The sequence below is a fragment of the Spea bombifrons genome, chromosome 1 (assembly GCF_027358695.1).
Source record: "Spea bombifrons isolate aSpeBom1 chromosome 1, aSpeBom1.2.pri, whole genome shotgun sequence".
NCBI lineage: Eukaryota > Metazoa > Chordata > Amphibia > Anura > Pelobatidae > Spea > Spea bombifrons.
Window position 1 is genome coordinate 80,982,727 of NC_071087.1, and position 20,729 is coordinate 81,003,455.

Below are 20,729 nucleotides of genomic sequence, written 5' to 3' on the forward strand. Positions count from 1 at the left end.
ACGTGGGAGCTCGCTCCTCCTGTAATAAATGAGATGCGGTATGCTGCTGGTGGGGCAGGTGTCCCAGCGTGTTAACCGTTTCCTGCCTGCCACCTCATTACACCAACATCCTACTTTTAACCCTTTGGTTGCACGTAGAGTGCTTCACTGAAAACGTCTTGGCTGTCTCTAGTAGATTTATTATGCGACGAGTCACGGAGAGCCACCCAGGCAATTTTCAGTCTCCTTGCTCCATATATTTTTTACTCTGCTTTTTATAGAGCATCATTTGCCAGAGGCCTCCTGACCAATACAATACATGGGCATGGATGACACAGGACACTTTTATGCACACATACAGATGCTGGGGCTCAGGACAAGTGTGATTGGATATTTACAGATTTTGATGAGGGAAATTATCATTAATTTAATTAGTGTTTACAACAAGCAGGTCCATTGCAAAGAGTGGCACTTTTATAATGTAGAGCCCTCCTCCCCTCATTGTCCTCCAAATTATTAAATGATGCACTACTTGTTTACCCATTGTACAGCGCTGCAGACTATGACTGCGCTACATAAAACAGTAAATTATTATTTCATTGTTACCAGTTAACCATCGTCACCATTAATTCAACAATATATACATGTCCCTTTTAAGTAGTGCCGGGCCATGGGATGCGGGGAGCAGTTATATCAGGGTTATTGAATTACAGTCCTCAAAAGCCAGACACCAGGCTTTTTGAGTAATGTGTGTCACACCACAAATGTGGCTGGGTTGTTACTCCAGGTGCACTCACTGCCACCTATAAACTGTACTATAAAGGGCTCTGCATCCGACAAAACACTGTAATACACATATTTCATTGATTACACTAAGAGGAGGGCTCCAATAGGAAATGAGTCTGGTGCTAAATTGGAAAATTGTCTTATCACCATAGCAACCAAGGGACTGGTTCAGTCAGTGAGTGCATCTTAGTGACTGCTTTGGAGATGGCCCTTTTTTTGCATAAGAATCGCTTTATACAAAACCACTGATGGAAATTGACTACTGTGTTACCAGACACAATTTTTCTGTATTTATACAAAAGGTAAAGGGAAAAATAATGAAATAAGACATGTCAGTTAAAGAGATAGTGAAATTAAAAAAAAAAAAAAAATACTGAGATACTGAGATCAGCATCACATACAGTGTTTGCCCCCAGGGGCATAACCATACCTGGGAACTTCTGGGATCCGGCTACCCGGAGCCTACCCTTGTGGGACTTGACCAGGACTGCCCGCTGACGTCGGGGGGGTGTTCCTGCTGATGTCCGCGGGAAACACCCCCAGTTCAAGGGAAAATGGGCAGGGAGCATGGCGTGTCAAGACCTCGCTCCCACGACCTGGAGGATTCGGGTCCTGACCCGGAGAAGCAGTCAAGCCCGGAGAGTTCACAGGTATAGGCATAACTAGAAACCACAGGGCCCTGTCGCGAAAATTGCCTCCGGCTCCCCAACCTTACCAAGCAATATGTTCCACAGTTCCACCTTTGTCCTAAACAGCTTGTAAGTGCTACCTTTGCCCTGAACAGCTTGTGAGTGCCTCTGACCCCAAGCAGCTTAAGAGTGCCATCCTAACCCCCTAAAAGACTGCCTCTGCCATATTTGCCCCAGCTTGTCAGTGGCCGAAAAAGCTTATCTATGCCTTCTTTGCCCCTTGTCCCACTCCAACATACACTCTGGCACACATATGTAAATAAATTTACACATTAACACACACGTACACATTCATTCTAACACATACACTCCATCTCACACCACGTACACATCACATCCATGCTCACACATACATACATATACATGGACATTCATCCTCACAAACAGTTATACATAGACATCCATGCTCACATACATTTATGCATGCACGTTTCTACCCAGATAATATATACATACATAGCCTGTCCCACCCTTCTCACTTACTTCTCACTTCACCTACAGCTTTCTGTCCATCTGCTCGCACACTGTGCAGGCATACTCGGTTTCACCGTGGGGTCATGTGACGTAATACGTGACCCCGATATGTTCTTGGTTCCCTGTGCCAGTATAAAATAGTTTAGAAAGGGCCCTTCCTACCTGGGCCAGACTGGTTCGGATTGGAAGGTCCCTTTCTAAACTATCTTGAACCAGTATGAGGAGACAGAAACAAGTGATCGCCCCAGGTCCGTGGCAGTTGGCATATATCTCTGTTGTATCATCGTCTCTGGTGAGTCCATAAATCAATGAGTATCCTAACATCTGCTAGTTACTTATATGTTTGCGCCACCATACTTTTGTATAATAAACATACAGCTAATTTTAAGATGCGGGTACAGATTTGTTGGAGCTATAATACAAATGCTTTATATACAAGATTTTGTTTATTGCCAAGAAAAAAAAACATGGAAGCTGCCACTAGGATATAGCACAGAAGAGATGAGTTAAATGCAAACTTATCTGCATGCGTTCCTATGCATCTCTTAACTTTAAGACCGGAAAGGGTTAAAGGAAGCTGTCTGGCAAGGATTTTCCCTAGAGACATAGTCTCTGAATATTTCATGTGGCCTCATCTTTTATGAATGAATGTGTTTACTGCCGGATGCAAGGGCAGAGCGTGGGCGGCATAAAGATGGCAGAAACCTGGACCATTTCAGTGCTCTGAAGGGAGGGCACGCATCGCTCTGCATGTTATTATATCTCTCTGCATGTTATTTCATTTAACATGCTTCCATGTTACAGCTCTGCAGGCAGTGGATTATGTCACTGCTCTTCATGTTGCATTGGATGTTTATAATATGAAATTATGATACCTCCATTAATACTACACTGTTCTAAAGGTGAAAATACCCTTTCACGTGATGTGGTTATTTACCACTATATGCTGTGTTTTGTATGTTGCATTATCCCTACCGACGCTTCTTTTTAAATGCTAATTAACATAACCAAAACGCTAGAATCTTAAAGATGCTGCCTGCTTACTGAAGACAAAGCAGGATATTTTAGGATTAAATGAGGCTCCAGTGGCTAGTAGATGGTTTGGGGCTCTAGTACATTCCCAGGAGTTTTTTATTATTTGTATGGACCTCACCTTAGTCAGATCCGACACATAGAATTTGACTGCAGATAATCGTTTGGCACATCTAGTCTGCGCATTTTTCCTGATGTACCTTGGTCAAGCCATATGCCTGTCCAATGCATGTGATTATTGGGCACCTCCATACTTCTCAATACTTTAGGTGTCCAAATCGGGATACCTGCGTTGGGTGTCTGTGTGGTGAGGGGTGTGGTCTGCCCCAGAAGTAAGCATGATGGAGCGTGACCACCTACTCACCTTATCCAAATATCCTCCTTTGTGAGGAGGCAATGCAGGAGCTGCAATGGAGGTCTGTGCTGCTATAGCGTAGACCTCCATTGATTTGTCACCAGATGCTCCCCACAAAATCAGGACAGTGAGGCACAGTGCCCAAAAATCTGGATTGTGGGGAGGTATGAATCCTTGCAAGTTGCAGCAACATCAATGCCCAAATGCACATAGGCCCAGCCCGGTTGCATGTTGAAATAGTATTGCTTCTCAGTAGCATGAATATCTGATTGACAAGTAGATGTACCGGGAACAATCCACTGCTGGTGGACCTTTCAACCAGTTGTTCAGTACAAACAAATGTCTGCACTATGTGGACTATGGACCCTTAGTCTTTCAGTAAGAGACTATATATTGGGATCAGTGCATGAATAGTTAATCTCCCTCCTTTGTTAGGGATAATATTGAATTAGTTTGACACTTCACTGTTGCATTGAGCTGTGGCCCAAGAAATAGAGTGGGCCCCCAGCCGTTAGTACCTGTTATACTAGTGAAGGTTTTGCCTCAGGGCCTTTCTAACACAACATGGATTGTGGGTCTCTGTAAAATGTAAATGACTAGTGAGTATTTCCCCCTAGGTCCATAAAACAATTTGCATATGCTCTGCTTGCTTCAATTTGGAAGAGGGGGAGGGGTTTGGAGAGAGAAATTAACATCAGGTATTCTTTTGTGCTAAGGTTTTGGGCAGTGTTTGACAAACTGGAAATCTCTTTGATTCAGAATTAGGTATATCAATAATCTCACTATTATGTCCCAACTGGTGTAGCTGTAGATGACATGGTGGCACAAGACATGGTGGCACAAGACATGTGGCAGTTGAATTGGACAGCCCCTTATGTCTGTTTGAAGGGTGAGCCTGTAGAATGAGTGTGATCAGACATGTAAGTTACTGTGGGAGATCTGTAGGTGCTTAGCAACGGAATGGCAACTTCTAGGCTCTTTAGGCTCGTTATTGAGAGACTGACCTAAGCAGTATTGCATTAGTTTGTGCATGGCTCCTCTGTCTTTCTTTGCGATATTACCTAAAAAATAGAAGTAGAAGATTGAAATGTGCTTGGTGTCCTCTCAGTGAGATACTAGGTGGATATCAACGATCTATAAGTATATACCATAAAATTATGGGTTTACACTTTAACAAATGAAAAGGACGTACCGTAATTATTGCATGCTAAATACACTTGCTTATTTTAAGTCATTGGTTTTGTAGGGATCTTGTATGTCATGTGCTTTATAAATAATCATAACTGGGATTGATATTAATAGTGAGGCCCTGCCTCCCCGTTTCAGTTTCATCCTCATGTGGCCAGGGGTGTGCCACTTTTTCCAACTCCCCACCCAGCAAAGGGTCATCAGCCCTGCCTGTTAATGGACCCATTCTCCCAGAAAAGGCAGGGCTCCAGGTAGCCTACTCTGTGAACAGATCTGTATCATTAGGTCCCAGAGCTGCACTATGAGCTGTTGCTTGTGGTTTAACCAATATCTGGCATAATCAGCATACATGCTAGCGGTTGTCATCTACAGATTGGATTTGACAGTCCTGACCATCAAGCTCAGACCAAAATTTTCAATATTGGATGTTTCATTACAAACCTACCTTGATTATGTTTGAAGTGAGTCTTGATACGAGTATTCTAGTTTTGGGACATGTTTTAGTTTTTTACCCATGGATCAATATGAAACAGGTAACAGGGCAACTGAATAATTACATCATCTCCCTCTGAAGGTATGCAACCTTATACAATACAGGGCAATTTCTATGCCATATTATTATTATGCAATTGTTGATCCCATTGGGCTACAATAATAGTTATATCCTCATACAGTCTTCAAGCTGTCCCTAGTACGCCACTGAAAATGAAATAGTTAAGGGATTTTGTTTTCCGACAGTTTTTTCATTAGGTTATTTGGCTGGTACTGCCAGCACTTGAATGACTCTTTGGCATAAGCTAGCAGTTTAATGGCTGTGTTCTTCCAGCCAGGGCTGCAAGCTGGGCATGATCTAGCTTCCGCCCAGCAGGAGTGGTGAGAGGAGAGGTAGCAACAAGCTGCGGGAAGATCTGAGAACAGATGCACACAACTCAGAGCTGGGAGGCCCCATGTTAACCACTCTCCACTTCAACTACAGGTGGTTCAGGAAACTTAGCTGCTCATTGACTAGGCCGTGTCAGGAACATCTTTAGTATTATTGGTTATGTTTAATAGGCAGGGCCTGAGAAGGGGGGGGCAGTTATCTTTTGGGTTGCCCAAGAATCTGGAGCATTACCAGAAGTCCTTTCATACGTTTACTTAGCAACTTCTTGTACTCCATTCATGGATTTCCTATGCACTCCCTTCCTGTGATTGTATTTTTGGCCAGGACCTAACATTGAGTGTAGTGCAAGCCAAATGTGAAAGGAGGTACTTTATCAGTGGGCCACTTGGGTGGACCTCCTCCCTGGAGCTCTCCCGTTAATTGGTTTAAACTACCATATATTGTAAGCCAGAGTGCCTAAAGGTGATGGGAGCTGGAGGGCTGCCCAATCCTGTCTTAATGTCAATTTATATTGAAACATGTTGTAAGTGGACACCTTCCCATCTTAAAGGAAGATTATTATGAGGTTTTAAGGCTATCACTTCTCTCTGCATCTCTGGACATAACTCGGCAGGAACTCTCGCCAAAACACCACCACTTGTGGTGATGTCCTCTCCCGTTCCTCTAATCTAGGGAGAGGACATCACTGAATGCACCTCCATAGTGCCCTCAGTTCAAGCTATGGTAAAATAACGGTGGTTCTGTTGATGCCTATCCTTCGCTTTGAGGACCGGGGAAGAGGACGTCATTGCAAGCACCGCAATTTTTGCGGAAGTTCCTGCTGGGTTTTGCCCGCAGAGATGCAGACGATAGCACAAGTGGTTAGCAGAGAAGGTAGAGAAACATTTAGAGTGTGAAAGAGCGTTAACAAGAAAGAGTGAATAAGGGAACCAGGCAATGAATTTGGTTTTAGAATTAAAAATGACCCCATAATTTCAGCTGAAGCAAAAACTAACATTTTATATGCAGGATGTTTTTGGTATGTTTCCCTTTAAATTAGAGCTCCTTAGCAGAAGATGACAAAGCATTTATATGCAGGATGTTTTTGGTATAACAATAATATGGACAAATAAGACATTTACAGTTACACTTTGTGAATCCTTTTTCTTAACAGCAGGCTGTTAAACACTAGAGTGTGAATGAGAAATGGACAATTGTTACACTACCCAAGTTAAATATTGATAATTGCAGTTGCCTACACTTATCTGACTCAGGTGCTCAAAATAAAAAAAACCCAAAAGATTTGTAGCAGGCATTATAACAATTTATTGAAAAAGGCACAGTCACACCCTCCACGCAGAATATCAACAGGATCAATGACAGACAGAAAAATAAAGAGGAAATAATCAAAAAAACAAAACACGGGAATGGTATAAATTTCTCTACAGGACTACATACAGAGCACACACCTGGGGCCTGATACACACTACCTTACAGATATATGGAAGGGTGTTGATCCCTCGACTTCCAAGGGACAGCTCAGAAGAAGGTTAACTTATTTTAACTCCTCTTTCCCCAGATAGTAGGATAAAAGGTGCAGCGCTGTAATTTATAGAGACTGAAACATGAAAAAGGAAAGACCTGCAAGCAAAATGAAAGACCTCAAGCTACCTGTATACAACGTGGCTTACCTTCTATTACTATGCTAGAAGGAGCTACTTAGCGGATACAGATAACAACATTAGCACACCTTTCTTCTGGCAGCAAGAGTCAACCTTTGATTTTATAACAGGATTATATGTTTATTTTCCAGACAGTAGTGTTTACAATTATTTGTACAGGGGTGTTTTACAAAAGCCAGTGTCCAGAGCTCATAGGGAATACACTTTAGCTACCACTAGCATTGACAATGAGACACCAAATTCTAAATTAAGAAAACTGATTGTTCCATTTCCATAACATCCACCAACTGGAAAGTGTTGCTTTGGCTGCAGGTGACCTACAAAAGGAAACGTTAACTCTTTAAAAGACCAGTTGGATGTGCTTTGTTTTGCAAAGCAACATGAACTCATCTGATGCTAAATAATGTACTTTCTGTTGGGGCTTGTGCTGGTTCAGGGACATGTTATTCAGATCTACTAAATCAAGCATACTAAAAAACAAAGTAAAATTAGGGTGGGAAATGTAAATTATACATAAATCAGGGAGGTTTGTGCTTTCAGTAAAAGTATAATCAGCTGATTTACAATACAGTTCGCAGTATGTTCCATATATATGTATATACATACACCATCAAGTTTCATATGAATTAACCCCATGGCTGCCAGTCCCTTGCTCACACAACTCCTAGGCTACCAGAGGCTCCTCCAGTGCATGTTGGGATAATGCTGTACAGTGCCAAAGCACTTGGCAGGGCTAGGTTTACTGCTGCGCTGCACCTTTATCCAGCCAACTCCTGTTCTTGCTTAATCTGACTTGTCACCCTCATCGTCAGGCCGTGAGTCACCGTCATGGCCATTCTTGTCTTCTTTGGGGAGATGACCTTGGGAGCCCAGTGCAGAGAGGGAGAGGAGGCCGCTGCTGGCACTAACTGGCAAAGAGGGCGCCTGCAATCCCACTGGCAAAGGAGTGAGAGGGAGGGCCAGGGCCTGGAGCTGGGACAGCTGGTGCACTTGAAGCTGCTGCTGTAGAAAAGGGGCACAAGAGAGGAAAGGAAAAAAAAAACATGTCAGACAAGAGTACAGGGGGGTTACTAAACAATCAGTGGAAACCCTGTCCAATCAGGAACAGAGAACATAATCAAAAAGGATACAAAACATTATTTCAACTATAAAATGAACCCACAAAGAGGTGGATCAATGGCATACATCTGTTCCATCCAACACACTGTGATACAGAGAGACAATGAGCCTAGGACGTAGAAACCTGACCCGCCTCAATAGAGCAGGGTACCCATCCTTCCTCACTAATCAAACACACAACACCGTTACAGCGCTCTCACGTACACGGATGATGGAGTTCAGCTCCGGAGCAGTAACTTGCTTCGCCCGCTCTATGGCTCCCAGGACCTGTTGCTGGTGCTGGAAAAGAGGTCACGGGTCACGAACAAATGTCAGCTAAACACAGACATACCAGCCACTGGACAACAGTCATGCATATCTGTCTTGTAATTGCCTAATCCAGTGACTGTTCTAGGCGAACACTGCCAAGCTTAAAATACATTACAAATTACCTAATGTCTGGCCTTCCCATGCATACACATGTACACTTTGAGTCACTCAGCAACATGCTTATTGAAAGAAATGAAACGATGGATGTGATCCGTAATAAAAAAAAAAAAAAAAAAAAAAAAAAAAAAAGAGTTGCTATACCTGCTTCTACATGAACATATTCACACAAAAATTCTAATATCAGAAAAATATCTCTGATGGTCATTACGCTGTAAATATAGTTTAAAACTGATCAAATACAGTCTGAGGTTTGTGACAGGATTGAAACGATAGATCAGACAAGTGAGTTTCAAATGCAAGAATAATTAAGGTTCTGGAATGTGTTTTGACCCCTCTAAGAAAACTTACCTCCTGCGAGAGATAAGGCAACACCTGTGCACAGATTCCATTAAGCCGCTTCACTATCTCAGCCTAACAGACAGGAAAGATGCAGAGGTTACACAAAGAAGAACAAATCTGGACAGAAATAATCAAATTCACAGTACACCTGTTAGATTTTAAAAGTTTGGGGATCCCTTAAATAGGTCTTTCAGGGATATCATCAGAGTCCCATTGTAATCATTTACAGTCACCTAAATGTTGCATGCATTGGCATCAAAATGGATGGCAGACATTTCCAACACAATGAACAGTTAACAGATCACTAGATGGTATATTTGTACACCAGTAAATTGAGGCAGGCACATACATTATACTAAACTGATCGCTGTGGATTTAACTCTAGCTTCACTATTCAATAATGAAGGGCAGACCATGTATAATACATAATTCAATGTGAAGAGGCCAATGAAGGCCAAAATGTACATCTGGGGTTGTTGGTTCCCTCGTGCAGGGGAAAATTTCCATCGGTTCGGGGCATGATCAGACAGATCTGATGGAGATTTTTCCTCTGTGATGGCACATGAGAGCTACAACTGGAGATGCACCTTACGACAGGCTGTGAAGCGGCTGCCATTCTTGGTTGAGCGTCTCAAGTTTTTTTGTTTGTATGATAATTCAATGTGTACAGAGTTCTTGCTGATTTAACTATACATTGTACATTGGCCTTTTGATTACATCATGTGGTTGCAGTAAACTCTTGGGTGTTTTTTTCACCCATGTATACAAGCAGGACAAACATCCCTAGTGCCCCACAACAAGAAGAAAAGTACACAAAATAGAAAAGTGAAGATGTGCACTAAAAATAATCAAATACTGTCTAACAGTAAAAACACTCTGTGTAAGATAGAAACGGAACTCCAAACTTAATGCAGCTTTTGTAGCAGGATCAGAACCTCACAAGGAAGAAAAAAAAGTGCACAGTGCAGTATTGTCTGTATCAGGAATAAGCACATATAGATGACAGATGTATTGCACTCACTCTTTCATGAGCAGCATACCGCTCACTATATTCAGCACCTTAAGGCTCTCCCCACAAGGAATTCCCCTCTTACAGGTTTCTCAACATTCTATCCCAAGTTGTGGACCTGTGCATTCTATATAGAAACGGCTTGAAGGACAGAGATCCGGGTGACCCGTTGTTTTATGTACTTTTTATGCAATACATTCTGTTTACTTGAAGGCTGCTCAGTTGCTGTATTCTGCATGAAGACTGGATGAATGTGACATCTCATATTTGATACAAAAGCCTGAGAGGTCTAATTGAAAGCACAGAATATAATGAAAGTGAGTGCAATAAATCTATATGTGCTTATTCTGGACACAGACAATACTGCACTATGCACTTTATTCTTTTTTTCTTCTTGTGAGGCTTTGATCCTTTGTGAAGGAGAACTGATCCTGCTACACAAGCCGAGATTGGTTTGGAGTGTCTGTTTTATCTTACACATTTAATTATTTTAGCAGACCTCTTTACTTTTCCATTTTGTACCTATTTGTACTAAATGCTCTAAAGTTGTGAGTGCAATAATTAGAATACAGAGAAATATTTTAGTGCTTAGCCCCTGCAAGTCCCAAGTTCTCAGGGTGCATGCAGGGTCCAAACTTGTTCAGATTTCATTCATACGTTCAGTATCATGAGTGGCCTGTCTTCATCATCAAAGTAAATTAACAACTACATTTGAGTGTGTAGTTGGTGTCCCTCTACCTGGAACAGTGGAAGCCAGAAGCAGCCATTTTAGAAACGGCAGGTAAAACCTCGATTTTGTGTCAATGAGCTTGAGACACAATTCAGCTAGAACAAAGGCTTTCATTTGAACTTTATCCAATAAGATGATGCAAAATGTAGGGTTTTACGTTACCTTTTAATGAACTCACCCAATACTGGGACTACAAATACATAAAAACATACCTCTTAGCAAACAAGAAGAAAATGTTGCTCACCTGTTTGTGCATTTCAATATTTAGGCCGTATGACATCTCGTAATACTATTAAGAAAAAAAAACACGCGTTTAAGAAACAGAAGCCAAGGCATATTTACAGAGGCATCGGCTCAATGCATGAAACAAATTTCTAGTGGCCAAATGCCCACCATAACTAGAAATGAGGCTCTCAAACCAAAATAAAGATAAAAAGGCATATTATGGTAATACCACTGCAGTCTTCTGAACCCTTTCTAAATCTGTATTAATATAGAACTTATAAAGCAAATTGATACAACGAAAAATTATAGAAATATAACAAATAGCTTTACTGAGAGGTTGATATACAAGTTCCAAGCAAAAGTGGTAGAGGTTAAAACAGTAAGAGAACTTAAGCACGCATGGGATAGGCATATGGCTATTTTCATTCTAAGACAAGACCAAGGAAGAACTACCAAGTGGTTAGCATTGGAGGCACTGAGCTGCCAGCTGTATCATAAGAAGAGAGTGGCAAAGATGGGTGCAAACATTTCCATAATATATGTCCTTGGGGCCCTATTAGAGAAGTTTGCACTGTACCCTATCAATGAATAATGCATCATCTTGTATTCACAGCAAAGGAGGACATGGTTGAAAAATAACCACACAGAAAATAAGAGCTACAGCACTTTGTAAATAACATCCTGATGATTATACTAAACCTACAACTTTTAACATGTCAGTGTTGGCAAGAAACAGTTAAAAGGCTATCTCCTCTGTCTGCTAAGCAGCTTCCCTCTTCCTGCCCCCTAGAGTCTGACCTCTTTGTCTTACAAGTCCCAGAAAGATATTTAGGCAGATTTACACCCTGCCCTGGCCCTCTCAACCCCCCCCCCCCAACCACCAGTAACAAGCAGCTGTCTGGCAGAATGAATGAATGGCATAACCTCAAAAGAGAGGGATTAGCCAGGAGACCTGTTGAGGGGAAAATAAAAAAGGAGTGGTGGGAGGGCAAGGGGGGGGGCGGACGAGGACTGTTTTTTTGGCAAGCCGCTCTAAACAGCTCAACCACCAGTAATTCGTCCAAGTCTTGGAAAGAGATTAAAATGTTTTATCGGACCAATTTAACCTATTTCCATCCATAAGAGGAAATATTTCACTTGTTCAAAAAAAAAAACAAAAAAAAATCAAAACACAATATTACAAAGAAAGACAAAAATAATGATACATTGTGCCTACAGGAAGAGGGTTTTTATTTGTTTATGAATTTAAATGTCATGGTCCCCGGAGGCGGGTTTTAGGAGGAAGGGATCATTAAACTGTATACAAACAGGAAGGTTTCTGTGATTGCCCTCAGGGGTTAATGTGGAGTAGAAGCATTGCTGGCTGCTTAACCATCTGCAGCCACATTTTGGCAGTCATAATTAAAGAGCTAATTGCCCTGAACAGTGGGAGTTCGGGGAGGGGATAAGGAGCATTCTCCAAGGGTATAAACAAAATAAAGCCTCCTAAATTAGTTGTACGGTTCAGCTTTAAGAGATGCCCATAAATGTGAAGCAGTGTCCTTCAGGCACTATATGGGCTTACACACGGCACGCCTAAAGCCATTTGTAAATAGCTCACACTCCCAATTTCAGTGTATAACGTATAAGCGTTCCGAGTACTGCCGGATTCCATATAGCAAACTCCTTAAGGTTAAGATTTCGAACTTTTGAACTGCTGCATGCCATTCGTTGCTATGACGGAAAGGGGGAGGGGGGACCTGCAGGGATCTCTATAGAAGAATTAAATGTTGATCCTTGCAATACAATTAAAAATATAACGTAGAGCAAAAGGATTCAGCCAGATAAAAATTCACACACAATCTAGGAAGCATGTAAAAACACATACCGTACATTCCCCAGACTCAGGGGATACTGGCAGCATTTATTTGTCCTTTTATCCTACACAGTAACACGTCAGAAGATCACACTTCATGTTATCCTTAACAGAAAAATCTATACGTTTAGTGCTTTGACAAACGAGTATAGAATTTAGGAGCCAATATAGTATTCTGGGGCACTAGGAAGTGGTAAGTTTGTTAAATAATACGTAAAATAGTTTATTGATCCTACACTGCTTGGTTTAGTCAGGTCCTGAAACATTATCAATATTCACTATCCTCTACATGGGAAACCACCCCCTCTTGTGTTTGAAATCAGGAAGGATTTTGTTCCCATGGTCTGGTCCAACAATCACTTTCAGGCAAACTGTCTTAAAGCGAAACACGCTATGTGCCACTGCCACAAACGCATATGTGTGTGTATATATGTACATATGTATATATAATTCTGGTGCAAAGCAAAAAAAAAAAAAAAAAAAAAAAAAGAAGGGGTCTTAGTTTCACAACAACCACAAAACTTTGCACCCCAGTCACTTTTTAGCCCATTTCCGAAACTGCTTGCTGGCAGATGTTATCCTTTATTCAACAGATCTGTGAACTATGTTGTAAACTAAGAAAGTCAGAGAAGTGCAACTTCTTATTTTACAAGTTTACGAATTGTAATGTATGTGGAGTGACCTTTAGTCTCTGGTCCTTTTTTTCTGCAGATTTTAACCTAGTTTTGATGAATTTACAAGACATATTAACCCATACGAAGGCAGCTCTCTGTAGCATATATAGCATATCTGACACAAACAGGGCAAGGGATCGACTGGAGCAAGCTGCTGTTTCTGTTGCCTGATAGAAAGTATCAAACGCTCCATTGAAGAAACATAGTGGGATGTATTGGAAACATTGAATTTGATGGCAGTGAGCAACAGGTTCCAAGTGCCACAACAGCTGAAAAGTTAGTTCAGAATTATTTTTCTATCCAGTGGTTGCACATTGGAGTTAACCGTTTCCCTCATAAAATAAACAAACCGGACATCGTTCTCTGGACACGGACAGCATCTAGCCAGTTGCTGAATTTACATGCGTACAGATACTCACCATGACATAATGCCGCTGCATCTCAGATTTCTCACTGGCCAATTTATCACATTCCAGCTTCAGACTGAAAGGGAGACATTATTATTATTATCTTTTATTTATATGGCGTCAACAATTTACGCAGCGTTTAATACAATAAATATATTCAAGGGGTATGACAAGACTAGAACTGACAGACTAAGACAAACTGATACATTAGGTGGAGAGAGCCCTGGTCGCAAGCTTACAATCTTGAGGGTAAGGTGGGTACAGAAATATGTGCGCATGAGGTGCTGCTGTCAGTCGTTCATAGGGTTATTCGTAAAGTGATTATGGAAATGCAGAGTGTATGCATTAAGTACAAGACCCACTGGGAGCCAAAGCTTAACTTCTTCGTGACACTGGGTTTTACTCCCACTAAGTGACAGGTTCACCCATGATTCCCCTTTTCAATGTTTAGTATACATTGTAGTCTATAATTATGTAAATTACATTTAAAAATTAAGGAAAAAAATGGCAATTTTATTTTGGATTTCTTCCACAAGTTAGAAGTCATTGATTTTTTTTTTTCTGGAGATCACTTTGATCTCACGGGTGTCTCTTGGGACTGGGTGGTACCTCTGGGACATCACCCAGTATATTTTTTAATTTGGTAATCACTGCTGCTGATCACAAAGTGATTACCAAACAGGCCACCATTGCCCAGAGTTGCTGAGCGCAGTACCCGATCAGCCTGGAGGGGGGCTCATCAGAGGACAGAGCCTCTGGAAACCTTTTTACATTTAATATTGTTTCCGGCAGTGTCAGGGCTAAGTCTGCCTGCAGAGATTGCCCGAACTTCTGTTTGGGCATTGCCCATTATTACGGTCAGCGCCATTACACTTTATCAGTCAGCAAGAAGGTAACAATTCTGGCTCCTGCTGACAGGGGATACCTCAGTGGGCAAAAACCACAGGGCATGCTTTTACATCCTCTGTCATCTGGAGCATGTTTTAGAGGACGTAATAGTGCGTCCTGTGTCACGAAGGTGTGTGTGCGTGGAAAGTAGGAGGAGCAGTATAGTAGCAAGTAAATGCAATCCATTGCATATGTGCGGTAACTACACATGAAAAGCAGAATGTTTGCAATTTAAGAGAATAAGACAATGTTCTAAATGCACAGTAATCACCAGGGAAACAAGATAAATGTTCCTGTTGATTATTTTTTTCTTTTCTTCCCAGAGGGCTCAAGGTGTGGCATGAGTAAAGATATAGCAGATAAATGTATAATGTGCTATACAGATGCACTGTCCTACCTGTGGTACTGTGCTTGCAGTAGCTGGAACTCATCTTTAATCCTATCACAGGAATCAGAGGTTGTGAATTTGAGCTGCTGGGGCAAGTGAGACGAGCCCTAGGAATAGAACAAATAATAATAATTAAAAACGTGGATAAACCAAACACACCTCTGTCCTACAACAGCCAAACCATGCTACTATCAGTACAATGAAGGAAGCACAGACGTCATCTCCTCTGAACAAATAAGCATTCACAGGAACAAACACAACCCACTGCTAAATATAACACAAACATTTAAAATAACATTAAAAACACACACATATACATTATATATATATATATATATATATATATACACACACACACACACATACACACACACACACATACATACATACATACATACATACAGGGCCCCCATATTGTGTCCTGTATGTATTCGTATTGCTGTAGTTATATGCATCTATCTCACACACATATACATAGAAATATACACAATATACTAGAAACCAAAAATACAGAGCTAATCCGATCCACAAAGTTTTTGTTTTACAAAAATGCACCAAAACGTTATGTAGTCTCGCAGTACTGGGAGATACCATTAAAACAGAAGCTACACACAGTGAGTGGGTTGATACACTGCATACACACATCTACGTACGTGTGCATACAAGACAATTGAGATTATATCTAGACATATAAATTATTATTACTACACGCATACATACTATAACGACTCACCGAGTGCCGGCTGCTGCTTTGGGGAAACATCATATCCCACCCGAGCCCCGGTCTGGCCTGATATTATCAGCCGGACTCAAAGCTCCCAGACCCGGCCTTTTCTAACTCGATACTCAGGCTCAGTATACACAGACCGGGCCTACTTGGAGCCTTTGCCCGGGTAAAGTACTATTAGATCTCTAAGGAGGCCCGCTCTGGTAATGGACAGTCCCGGTGCTAGGTTCCGTGCTCCCCCTGCCCTCAGGCCCCGACCTGTCCCAGATATGTCTCTCAGGTTGCGATCTGCCTGCTCTGGGATCCTTTTGTTTAATGGCGTCTGAAGCTAAACAAGCCCAGAGCTCCCCCTGCCGACCACCACCAGTGATTGCGTGCGCGTCATTAAAGAAATACTAATGGTAAATGTGGCGCATTTAGACCATTGTCTCGAAATTGCTCAGTAAATGATTGCTTTACATATGTTTCCATGTTTTTTTTTTAAATGCTAACAATAAAAGATAGTAGTAATAGTATCATTAATGATCTTAATATAAGCCCCCTTCTCTCAAATATATCACCTATAAAACTAACGTGAAGCGTAAAACTGGTGTATTTTTGCATATACTGATTGTAACATCTAAGAGGTACAGCTTTACTAGGTCTTTTGATATGACTGTAACTCATTGACAAATATGTAAAAGACACACCTGGGAACTCTCAGGCTTTGTCTCCCAGTCTCAGGGTTGTTTCCCCAATCTCAGGGTCTCAGAGTCGCACAGTCTGGAGCTGACCCATTCCTATTCTACATTGCTATGATCATATAATAGACTCCCAGTTGGTGCTTTTGCTCCTAGTATGTTACGGTTGATGAGTATACTTAAATAATGACAGATCAAGGTTTTCATGACAGGTATTAGAGCTGATTGGACCTTACTATAAGCCCTGGTCAGCGTGGCAGACAATTGTGACCTTTAGGTCAGCAGAACATTGTAATGCACTCATACTGATAGGCCAAAGCACCTCTGCAGAACATTTTATCAGAGCAACACTCTGCAAAGAACAGTGATCTTTAAAAATACCAGACTGTTTTTTTTAACCATTATAGAGTCATCACTATAGAGTATGTATGCATATACTTTGGGTTTTTACAGCTACCTCACTGTCTCGGTGTGAACATACAGACAACCAGTGTAAACCACTGATTTTTCCTAGCTACAGTTACGCATACATTGAAATAGTAGGTTACTGTCTCCCAGAGCTTGCAATTCAAATATATACTTCAGGACCGGATGAAATTAAATGTATCAGATATTTATGCAGTCTATATATGCAGTCTATGTATGATATAATGAAGATGATCTGGAAGCCTTGAATTGCTAGCAATGGATGTCTCATTAACATTGTGATCTGTGTGCAATGCAGTGACAGTGCTGCCCTCTGCAGGCCTTTTGCAAAGTACATTATTTAAACAATGCATGGCTAGAGCATTTGCTTAACCCGTTTAGTGCCGGGGTAGAGACGTTTTCCCCATTGGAGGCAACTTAGTTATATGCTCCCAAGCGTGGGTCGTACCGTATAACAGACTATGAACGGCTGTCCATTCTTGGTTGATTGTCTGATATTTGTTTGTATGATATTTTACCCTATGGGGATCTCTTGGGGTAAATCCAGACATAGACCTCATTGCTCTTGTAAGATATGCCACAGATATGTGGAACAAAGTTTACTGAGTTGAAGACTTAAGTGGTTCTTTTTTAGGGGAGATCCGTCTCACCCAAGGTTTATGCCTGGGAGGGAAGGGGCTCAAGAAGATAATAAAGATATAATGTTGCCTCTGTATAAATCAATGGTAAGGCCGCACCTTGAATATGCTGTGCAATTTTGGGCACCTATTCTAAAGAAGGATATCATAGCACTAGAAAGGGTGCAGAGGCGGGCTACAAAATTAATAAAAGGAATGGAGCACTATAGTTATGAAGAAAGGTTAACTAATTTAAATCTGTTTAGTTTAGAAAAACGTCGCCTCAGAGGGGATATGATAACATTATATAAATATATTCGAGGCCAATACAAACCATTGTGTGGAAATCTGTTCATAAACAGGACTATGCATAGGACACGTGGTCATGCGTTCAGACTGGAAGAAAGGAGATTTAGACTAAAGCAGAGGAAAGGGTTTTTTACAGTAAGGACAATAAGGATCTGGAATTCTCTGCCTGCAGAGGTAGTTTTATCGGAGTCTGTACAGACATTTAAACTGCAACTGGATGGATACCTGGAAAAACATAATATTCAGGGATATAATCTGTAATTATGGGGAAACAGCTTATTGATCCAAGGAGAAATCTGACTGCCATTTTGGGGTCAAGAAGGAATTTTTTCCCTGGTTAGTGCAAAATTGGAAAGAGCGAAACCGGGGTTTTTTTGGCCTTCTTTTGGATCAACAGCAACAAATTAACAGATATAGGAAAGGCTGAACTTGATGGACGCATGTCTTTTTTCAGCCTATATAACTATGTAAGCCATGTAGAACTGTAACTTAAGGGAATTAAAATAAATTTGAGACAGAAAAAGGAATTGGTAGAGAACAAATATGTATTTTATTCAGAGAACCCTATGGACTATGTATTCTGCAATATGTATCATTATAAGTATCCCTATAAAAAGGCTCTGCTTACCCTACTTTAATATTTCTGTTATTTAACCCCTTCATGACAATTGACAGCCTGGGCATGTCACCTGAAAACGAAGGGTTAACGACAATTGACGTGCCAGGACCGTCATGACTTTAAACGGGTGCAGAAAGCGATCTACGTTCGCTTTCTGCACCCAAACAGTGTTGCTGTAATGCCTCGACCTCGAGGCATTCAGCAGCACCACGATCGGCACCATGTCTGGCCCCTCCCCGGGGCGTCAACATCCGCCATACATTGCATGGTGGCATTTGCCCGTTTTAAAAGAGTTTAGGAGGCGATCAACGATCACCTTATGAGAAAAGGTTGTGGCATCTGGGTGGAGTATTTATTCAAGGCCCCTAGAACTAGCATGCATGGTAACACATAAATTAATTTTAACACTCACCTCCTCTACACACATCGGACGTTTAGATGAAGTTCATATGAAGTTCTGGTAGTGTGTAAGGAAACCAGAATCCACACTAAGTCCCTCTTTTATGGTGTTGAAATGCGTTATCATTTTCATCTCAAATGTTTTTCTTTCCTGAGAGTCTCTGAAATTTCCTTTGAGTACTTTAATTTTTAGGTTTTGGATGGAGTGATTATTCTGTGTGAAATGATGTCCTACCGGGTATAATATTTTTCTTCCTCATGGTTTTTGATGGAGCAGGTTCTGTGCAGGTTCATTCTTAGATGCAACTTAAGCCCCGTTTCCCCAATCCACCCTTTGTAACATGCAGAACATTGTATCATGTAGACCACGTTTGCAGATGTACATGAGTAAGAGTTCTTGATGCTGAATGTTTTGTTGTTGTGACTGGCTGTGTTACTGTCACATATATGTTGGCAAAGTTTGCAGTGAGATTTGTTGCATCGTACAGTGCCATTCTGTGTATGCTCCTGTTCTGGGGCCAGTTTGCTGTGCACTAATCTTTTCCTCAGGTTTGATAGTTGCTTAAATGCCAGTATTGGGGGCTGAGGGAATATTATTTTCAGTATGGGGTCTTCTGAGAGTATCGGCTGTAGGTCTAGAAGCCTTTCCCGTGGTGTTCTTACAGCAGATTAAATTTTTTTGGATATAGTTTTTTCCTTGTAGCCCTTCCTCTGAAATGACTTTGCCAGCGTGCCCAGGTGTTTATCTCGGTCCTGAGTGTCAGAGCAAATACATGACACCTTGTTTAGTGTGTTTGGGATGAAAGCTTGAATTGTGAAGGTAGCTGCATCTGTCTGCGGGTTTTATATAAATGGAAGAGTGAAGAAAGCCAGAGGTGACAGTTATGGGGCAGTCCAGGAAGCTCACACTGTGTTTTGAGAAATTCATTTTGAGTTTTATTGATGGGTGGAATGAATTGAACGATTCGTGGAATTTTAAAAGGTTTTCTTCTCCTTCTGTCCATATTATGAAGACGTCGTCGATGTAACGATAATAATTATGTGGTTTGTGGGGGTGAGTGGCTAGGGATCTCTGTTCCAAGTCAGCCATGAAAAGATTAGCATATTGCTGTGACATTTTGGTGCCCATGGCTGTCCCGGTCATTTGCAGGTAGTTAGTGTCGTAGAAATTGAAATAGTTGTGTGTCAGTATAAATTCTATGAGTTTGGCGATGGTTTCACTATCATATTTTTGTGTAGCATTGTGGGAGGAGAGGAATTAAATACAGGCCTCAATACCATCTTTATGGGGGATGTTGCTATATAAAGACTCCACAACCACGGTAGCAAGTATTGTATTGGCAGGTAGGTTACTAACTTGGCTCAGTTTATTAAGAAAATCAGTGGTGTCCTGTATAAAGCTCTCAGTGTTGATAACTAGGGGTTTAAGAATGCTTTCTATAAGGCCAGATATAGATTCAGTAAGAGTTCCCATACCTATAATAATGGGCCGTCGCGGGTGGGGACTTGCATAGAGATCACAGTGTGATCGGTGCAGGGGGATCGTGGGGAGTAGAGTGAGAAACCATGCTGAAAAAAGTAACGGAGAAAAAAAAAAACGGTTAGTCACTTTAAAAAAAAAATCATTAAAAAACACACAAAAAAAAAATATATAATTTTTTTTAAAAAAACCTTACATCCCATTGCCCTTGCGCAACATCTACCCAGTATAACCCTCCTGCCTCCGTTCACAGCCCCCAAATCCGTTAAGCCATAAGCATAAAAATGCTGGGAAAGTATGGAAAACCTATATAAATTGGGTATTTCTGAAATCAGGACACCTGAATTGATAAACTTGATGGG

General features: G+C 41.2%; 1 protein-coding gene across 4 annotated transcripts; it reads right to left on the minus strand.

The window, feature by feature from the left end:
- Positions 1–6,667: 6,667 nt before the first annotated feature.
- On the minus strand, positions 6,668–16,174 carry TLE5 (TLE family member 5, transcriptional modulator). 4 transcript variants are annotated; one of them, XM_053465539.1, is made up of 7 exons: positions 15,844–16,172; positions 15,120–15,217; positions 13,847–13,910; positions 10,918–10,962; positions 8,944–9,006; positions 8,371–8,445; positions 6,668–8,049 (listed from the first exon to the last, which is right to left on the minus strand). In XM_053465539.1, exons 1-7 carry the CDS (start codon positions 15,874–15,876, stop codon positions 7,831–7,833), a joined length of 597 nt encoding a protein of 198 aa, XP_053321514.1. In that variant the 5' UTR covers positions 15,877–16,172; the 3' UTR covers positions 6,668–7,830. The 4 variants fall into 4 exon arrangements, with proteins under 4 accessions (XP_053321514.1, XP_053321522.1, XP_053321537.1 ...); XM_053465547.1 differs by having other exon boundaries at positions 6,668–8,046; positions 15,844–16,171; XM_053465562.1 differs by lacking the exon at positions 8,371–8,445 and having other exon boundaries at positions 6,668–8,046; positions 15,844–16,174.
- Between the last annotated feature and the right edge of the window lie 4,555 nt (positions 16,175–20,729).

What these genes read in the sequence shown, in the direction of transcription:
- TLE5 (XM_053465539.1), bottom strand. Translation starts at nt 15,876, where the DNA reads ATGATGTTTCCCCAAAGCAGCAGCCGGCACTCG. An exon ending in TGCAGCGGCATTATGTCATG is followed by an intron (nt 10,963 to 13,846) that starts GTGAGTATCTGT and finishes TTTTCTTAATAG; the next exon opens with TATTACGAGATGTCATACGG. An exon ending in AGCTGAACTCCATCATCCGT is followed by an intron (nt 8,050 to 8,370) that starts GTACGTGAGAGC and finishes CCTTTTCTACAG; the next exon opens with CAGCAGCTTCAAGTGCACCA.